Raw genomic sequence first — 7500 nt, 5'->3', positions numbered from 1 at the left:
CCGGAGTGATGTCACGTCGGAGTGATGTCACGTCGCAGTGATGTCACGTCGGAGTGATGTCACGTCGGAGTGATGTCACACCCGAGTGATGTCACCTCGGAGTGATGTCACACCTGTTTTTAATTTAGTAAACATTAAATGATCAGAACAGAGGACACAGCTGATGATGTCATGTGATGTCATGTGATGTCATCTCTCTCCCTCAGGCCAAACGGCAGCGAGGCCTCACCTGTCGCTCAGGACATCCAGAAGCCCCGCCCCCCCTCTTCTTCTTCTGTGGGTATAATAAACGGAGGCGTGGCGGCGCTCTCCACCTCCCCGCTGCACCTCCTCTCCTGCTCCTCCTCCCCCCTCTCCCTCTCCCCCATCGACTCCCCGCTGGCCGTCGGCTCCTTCCTGGAGCAGCGGGCGCGCCAGCTGTTCAGACCGGCCAATCAGGGCCAGGACGAGGAGGTGGAGGAGCAGGAGGAAGAGGAGGAGGAGCAGGAGCAGCAGCAGGAGGAGGAGGAGGAGGAAGAGGAGGAGGCCCAGCCAGGGAGCCCTCCTCTGGGTCAGGAGGCGGAGGAGGCGTCGCTCCTCACAGGAAGCCTCCTCATGGAGCCTCCTCCTCCTCCTCGGCCTCCAGCCGTCAGTCTGCCTGAAGACCTGACGCTCGCCGTGCGCCAGCGCAGACACGAGCTGAGCATCATGGACTACGACGAGACGCTGCCCGAGTACTGAGGGGGGGGCAGGAGGGCAGGAGGGGGGGCAGGAGGGCAGGAGGAGGGGGGGGGGGGGGGGGGGGGTAGAACCTCACAGTGTTTGTGATCACTCTCATCAGAACATCAGGACCTTCTGTCTCTCTGATTATAAATAAATGTATTTTTATAAAGACCAGAACCAGAACTACACACAGAACATACAGAACACACAGAACATACAGAACATAGAACATACAGAACATACAGAACATACAGAACACACAGAACACACAGAACATACAGAACATAGAACATACAGAACATACAGAACATATAGAACATAGAGACCACAGAACATACAGAACATAGAACACATAGAACATACAGAACATAGAACATACAGAACATACAGAACATATAGAACATAGAGACCACAGAACATACAGAACATATAGAGAACATAGAACATACAGAACATAGAACATACAGAACACAGAACATACAGAACATAGAACACATAGAACATACAGAACATAGAACATACAGAACATACAGAACATATAGAACATAGAGACCACAGAACATACAGAACATATAGAGAACATAGAACATACAGAACATAGAACATACAGAACACAGAACATACAGAACATAGAACACATAGAACATACAGAACATAGAACATACAGAACATACAGAACATATAGAACATAGAGACCACAGAACATACAGAACATATAGAGAACATAGAACATACAGAACATAGAACATACAGAACACAGAACATACAGAACATAGAACACATAGAACATACAGAACATAGAACATACAGAACATACAGAACATATAGAACATAGAGACCACAGAACATACAGAACATATAGAGAACATAGAACATACAGAACATAGAACATACAGAACACAGAACATACAGAACATAGAACACATAGAACATACAGAACATACAGAACACAGAACATACAGAAGACATACAGAACATAGAACACATAGAACGTGTGTGTGTGTTCTGATGTTCTGTGTGTTAAATCACTATTTTATGATCATGACTAAATCAAAGTATAAACTTCAGTATACACACACAGAACGTAGAACACAGAGAACGTAGAACCTCACTCATATATCCAGCTTAGAGCACTTTATTTGTTCTCCAGAGTCTCAAACGTCGACTCACCGAGCGGAGACTGGAGGTCCTGATCCTCAACGATGAGTCTGATGGTTTGGTCTGCGTGATGAGGATGATGATGATGAGGATGATGATGAGGATGATGAAGGTGATGAAGGTGATGAAGGAGGAGCCGTCGCTGTCACCAAACAAACATAAAAGCCAAAAATAATAAGGGAAATAAAACAGGAAGTCTTTTTTTTAAGTGTTGAGGAACCGACAGCAGCTTTAAACACTAAGTGAGACTCAGTGAGACTAAGTGAGACTAAGTGAGAGCAGTTAAAGACACCACTCACGCACTCAGAGCAGCTCGGTTCTAACATGAGATCAGCAGAACCTTCCTCTGAGTGTGTGAGGAGAACCGACGCTGCTGTAAAAAGAACCTCACGACGACACTGAAGCTGCGTTTGAAGTGATTTTCGTCCTCTAGCTGCTACATGATGATCCGCCTCAGTGTCTGCGGGGTTCCTCGGGGTTCCTCAGGGGTCCTCAGGTTTCCTCAGGGTTCCTCAGGGGTCCTCAGGGTTCCTCAGGGGTGTCCTCAGGGTTCCTCAGGGGTCCTCGAGGTTCCTCGGGTTCCTCAGGGATCCTCAGGGGTCCTCAGGGGTCCTCAGGTTCTTAGGGTTCCTTGGGTTCCTCAGGGGTCCTCAGGTTCTTAGGGTTCCTCAGGGGTCCTCAGGGTTCCTCAGGAATGTCCTCAGGGTTCCTCAAGGTTCCTCAGGGGTCCTCAGGGTTCCTCAGGAATGTCCTCAGGGTTCCTCAAGGTTCCTCAGGGGTCCTCAGGGTTCCTCAGGTTCTTAGGGTTCCTCAAGTTCCTCAGGGTTCCTCAGGTTCTTAGGGTTCCTCAGGGTTTCTTAGGGTTCCTCGGGTTCCTCAGGGATCCTCAGGGTTCCTCAGGGGTCCTCAGAGTTCCTCAGGGTTCCTCAGGTTCCTCAGGGTTCTGCTCTGTAGTATTTGCATGCTGGGTGCTGCGTGCTGGTTCTGAAGTGTTTGAAGCCTTAAACATCTCTCAGCTGCAGACTGACTTTAATCTTTAACCACGAATGTAAACGAGTCAAATCTTCCTTCATGTTGGGAATAAAATATGTCCTCAGGTTCACAGCTCAGGATCTCAGAGGTCAGAGGTCAGAGGTCAGAGGTCAGAGGTTAGGACTCACTGGATGAACGGTGAACTTGTCCTTTAATCCTTTAACATCTGAAGCAGCTCAGTGTGAGTTCAGACTGAAGACACACAAACCAAAGACTTAATAAAACCAGCTGATTAATGAAGTCACACAAACTGTCTCTGAGTCATTATTACACATTTCTGCTGTCTGTCACCATGAAGACACAGTACTGCAGTATTACAGTAAAAGTACTGCAGTATTATAGTGATGTAGTATGCAGTATTACAGTAAAAGTACTGCAGTATTATAGTGATGTAGTATGCAGTATTACAGTAAAAGTACTGCAGTATTATAGTGATGTAGTATGCAGTACTACAGTAAAAGTACTGCAGTATTATAGTGATGTAGTATGCAGTATTACAGTAAAAGTACTGCAGTATTATAGTGATGTAGTATGCAGTATTACAGTAAAAGTACTGCAGTATTATAGTGATGTAGTATGCAGTATTACAGTAAAAGTACTGCAGTATTATAGTGATGTAGTATGCAGTATTACAGTAAAAGTACTGCAGTATTATAGTGATGTAGTATGCAGTATTATAGTAAAAGTACTGCAGTATTATGAGTGATGTAGTATGCAGTATTACAGTAAAAGTACTGCAGTATTATAGTGATGTAGTATGCAGTATTACAGTAAAAGTACTGCAGTATTATGAGTGATGTAGTATGCAGTATTACAGTAAAAGTACTGCAGTATTATGAGTGATGTAGTATGCAGTATTACAGTAAAAGTACTGCAGTATTATAGTGATGTAGTATGCAGTATTACAGTAAAAGTACTGCAGTATTATGAGTGATGTAGTATGCAGTATTACAGTAAAAGTACTGCAGTATTATGAGTGATGTAGTATGCAGTATTACAGTAAAAGTACTGCAGTATTATAGTGATGTAGTATGCAGTATTACAGTAAAAGTACTGCAGTATTATGAGTGATGTAGTATGCAGTATTACAGTAAAAGTACTGCAGTATTATAGTGATGTAGTATGTAGTATTACAGTAAAAGTACTGCAGTATTATAGTGATGTAGTATGCAGTATTACAGTAAAAGTACTGCAGTATTATAGTGATGTAGTATGCAGTATTACAGTAAAAGTACTGCAGTATTATGAGTGATGTAGTATGCAGTATTACAGTAAAAGTACTGCAGTATTATAGTGATGTAGTATGCAGTATTACAGTAAAAGTACTGCAGTATTATGAGTGATGTAGTATGCAGTATTACAGTAAAAGTACTGCAGTATTATGAGTGATGTAGTATGCAGTATTACAGTAAAAGTACTGCAGTATTATGAGTGATGTAGTATGCAGTATTACAGTAAAAGTACTGCAGTATTATAGTGATGTAGTATGCAGTATTACAGTAAAAGTACTGCAGTATTATAGTGATGTAGTATGCAGTATTACAGTAAAAGTACTGCAGTATTATAGTGATGTAGTATGCAGTATTACAGTAAAAGTACTGCAGTATTATAGTGATGTAGTATGCAGTATTACAGTAAAAGTACTGCAGTATTATAGTGATGTAGTATGCAGTATTACAGTAAAAGTACTGCAGTATTATAGCGATGTAGTATGCAGTATTACGGTAAAAGTACTGCAGTATTATAGCGATGTAGTATGCAGTATTACAGTAAAAGTACTGCAGTATTATAGTGATGTAGTATGCAGTATTACAGTAAAAGTACTGCAGTATTATAGTGATGTAGTATGCAGTATTACAGTAAAAGTACTGCAGTATTATGAGTGATGTGGTATGCAGTATTACAGTAAAAGTACTGCAGTATTATAGTGATGTAGTATGCAGTATTACAGTAAAAGTACTGCAGTATTATGAGTGATGTAGTATGCAGTATTACAGTAAAAGTACTGCAGTATTATGAGTGATGTAGTATGCAGTATTACAGTAAAAGTACTGCAGTATTATAGTGATGTAGTATGCAGTATTACAGTAAAAGTACTGCAGTATTATGAGTGATGTAGTATGCAGTATTACAGTAAAAGTACTGCAGTATTATAGTGATGTAGTATGCAGTATTACAGTAAAAGTACTGCAGTATTATAGTGATGTAGTATGCAGTATTACAGTAAAAGTACTGCAGTATTATAGTGATGTAGTATGCAGTATTACAGTAAAAGTACTGCAGTATTATAGTGATGTAGTATGCAGTATTACAGTAAAAGTACTGCAGTATTATAGTGATGTAGTATGCAGTATTACAGTAAAAGTACTGCAGTATTATAGTGATGTAGTATGCAGTATTACAGTAAAAGTACTGCAGTATTATAGTGATGTAGTATGCAGTATTACAGTAAAAGTACTGCAGTATTATGAGTGATGTAGTATGCAGTATTACAGTAAAAGTACTGCAGTATTATAGTGATGTAGTATGCAGTATTACAGTAAAAGTACTGCAGTATTATAGTGATGTAGTATGCAGTATTACAGTAAAAGTACTGCAGTATTATAGTGATGTAGTATGCAGTATTACAGTAAAAGTACTGCAGTATTATAGTGATGTAGTATGCAGTATTACAGTAAAAGTACTGCAGTATTATAGTGATGTAGTATGCAGTATTACAGTAAAAGTACTGCAGTATTATAGTGATGTAGTATGCAGTATTACAGTAAAAGTACTGCAGTATTATAGTGGTGTAGTATGCAGTATTACAGTAAAAGTATTGCAGTACTATACTAGTTTATACTACTTTATATACAGTTAGCTAGTTTGGTCCAGTGGTTCCCAACCTAGGGGTGGGGCCCCTCCAAAGGGTCAGCAGATGAAGGGGAGAAGACAAATAATCCCAATAAATAATATTAATAATAATACTATTAAATAAAACAAAGGAAATCTTCACCAACATCAATAAAACCCAGGTTTACTCTCTGCTGCTGCTGTGACGTCACCAGCACGCGCAGCTCTGTCTTCAACGCGCTCATGAGAGAATGACGTCCTCCCCTAGCAACAAGGAAAGAGAAGCGTCATAGCAACCGAGCTCCTCACGGCACAAGCACACCGAAGAACAAGAACAAGAACAAGAAGAAGGTGTGTTCATGTTTATATTAATATTTATATATTTATTTCTGTTTTCTGCGTTTAAAATCAATTAATTAAACAAACTTCCGGTAACTGAAGCTGGTTCATTAGCTTCACATGACGTTTGTCTGATTCATTTCTACACTAACCCTTTCATCACGTTTTCATTTCCACAATATGTTTATTGTCATTTACATACATATATATATATATATATTTATATATTTATATTTCTCCCTTTACATTTTTAATACTTTATATTTCCATCTGTAATAATGTTCATGTTCCCAAAGCTGAATAAAGTCTTTCTGCTTTCCCTTAACGATGTAAGTTAGTCTCTCCAGCCTCCGGAAGGAAGGAAGGAAGGAGGGAGGGAAGGAAGGAAGGAAGGAACGAGGGAAGGAAGGAAGGAAGGAGGGAAGGAAGGAAGGAAGGAAGGAACGAGGGAAGGAAGGAAGGAGGGAAGGAAGGAAAGAAGGAAGGAGGGAGGGAAGGAAGGAAGGAAGGAACGAGGGAAGGAAGGAAGGAGGGAGGGAAGGAAGGAAGGAGGGAAGGAAGGAAGGAAGGGGGAGGGAAGGAAGGAAGGAAGGAAGGAAGGAGGGAGGGAAGGAGGGAGGGAAGGAAGGAAGGAAGGGAGAGGGAGGGAAGGAAGGAAGGAAGGAGGGAGGGAAGGAAGGAAGGAGGGAGGGAAGGAAGGAAGGAAAGGGGGAGGGAGGGAAGGAAGGAGGGAAGGATGGAAGGAAGGATAAACGTGTGATGCATTCAGGTTCCTCAGGATAAGCGTGTGATGCCTTCAGGTTCCTCAGGATAAACGCGTGATGCATTCAGGTTCCTCAGGATAAACGCGTGATGCATTCAGGTTCCTCTGGATAAACGCGTGATGCATTCAGGTTCCTCTGGATAAACGCGTGATGCATTCAGGTTCCTCTGGATAAACGTGCGATGCATTCAAGTTCCTCTGGATAAACGTGTGATGCATTCAGGTTCCTCAGGATAAACGTGCGATGCATTCAGGTTCCTCGGGATAAACGTGCGATGCATTCGGGGTCCTCAGGATAAACGTGTGATGCATTCAGGGTCCTCAGGATAAACGTGTGATGCATTCAGGTTCCCCAGGATAACTGTGTGTTGTGTGTCAGACTGCAGATTGTGATGCATTCAGGTTCCTCAGGATAACTGTGTGTTGTGTGTCAGACTGCAGATGGATGAGACAGTGAAGCCGCTCAGGATTCCTCCTCAGATCTCCGTCTACGCTGACAAACACAACGTGCTGCACCTGGTTCAGGTAAACCATCACACCCGAGACCCTCACACCTCACACCTGAGACCCTCACACCTGAGGCCCTCACACCTTAGTGTCCATGTGGTGTAATTTAACTTTAAAGAGTAAAATGTGAAAATAAACATATGAATAACTTCACACATTCTTTTTTT

The 7500-nt window shown here is 41.8% G+C and overlaps 2 protein-coding genes and 1 long non-coding RNA gene across 3 annotated transcripts in view; all 3 read left to right on the top strand.

The window, feature by feature from the left end:
- Positions 1 to 720, top strand: part of LOC128364241 (APC membrane recruitment protein 1-like) — a 2356-nt gene extending 1636 nt beyond the window's left edge. The window contains exon 3 of the mRNA XM_053324781.1: positions 207 to 720. Coding sequence (XP_053180756.1) covers positions 207 to 720 — 514 coding nt within the window. The remainder of the gene's footprint in view (positions 1 to 206) is intronic.
- A 1698-nt stretch (positions 721 to 2418) lies between these two features.
- Positions 2419 to 3023, top strand: LOC128364192 (uncharacterized). Its single transcript, XR_008321763.1, has 3 exons — positions 2419 to 2469; positions 2523 to 2543; positions 2791 to 3023. It is a non-coding gene; the product is annotated as an uncharacterized LOC128364192 (long non-coding RNA).
- Positions 3024 to 7267: 4244 nt separating this feature from the next.
- ak8 (adenylate kinase 8) overlaps positions 7268 to 7500 on the top strand; it is a 14815-nt gene continuing 14582 nt past the window's right edge. Inside the window, exon 1 of the mRNA XM_053324729.1 lies at positions 7268 to 7351. Within this exon, the coding sequence (XP_053180704.1) occupies positions 7268 to 7351 (84 nt within the window). The remainder of the gene's footprint in view (positions 7352 to 7500) is intronic.

This window comes from Scomber japonicus, chromosome 9 (assembly GCF_027409825.1).
Source record: "Scomber japonicus isolate fScoJap1 chromosome 9, fScoJap1.pri, whole genome shotgun sequence".
NCBI lineage: Eukaryota > Metazoa > Chordata > Actinopteri > Scombriformes > Scombridae > Scomber > Scomber japonicus.
Note: the sequence above shows the minus strand (reverse complement) of the source record. Positions and strands in the feature narration are given on the sequence as shown.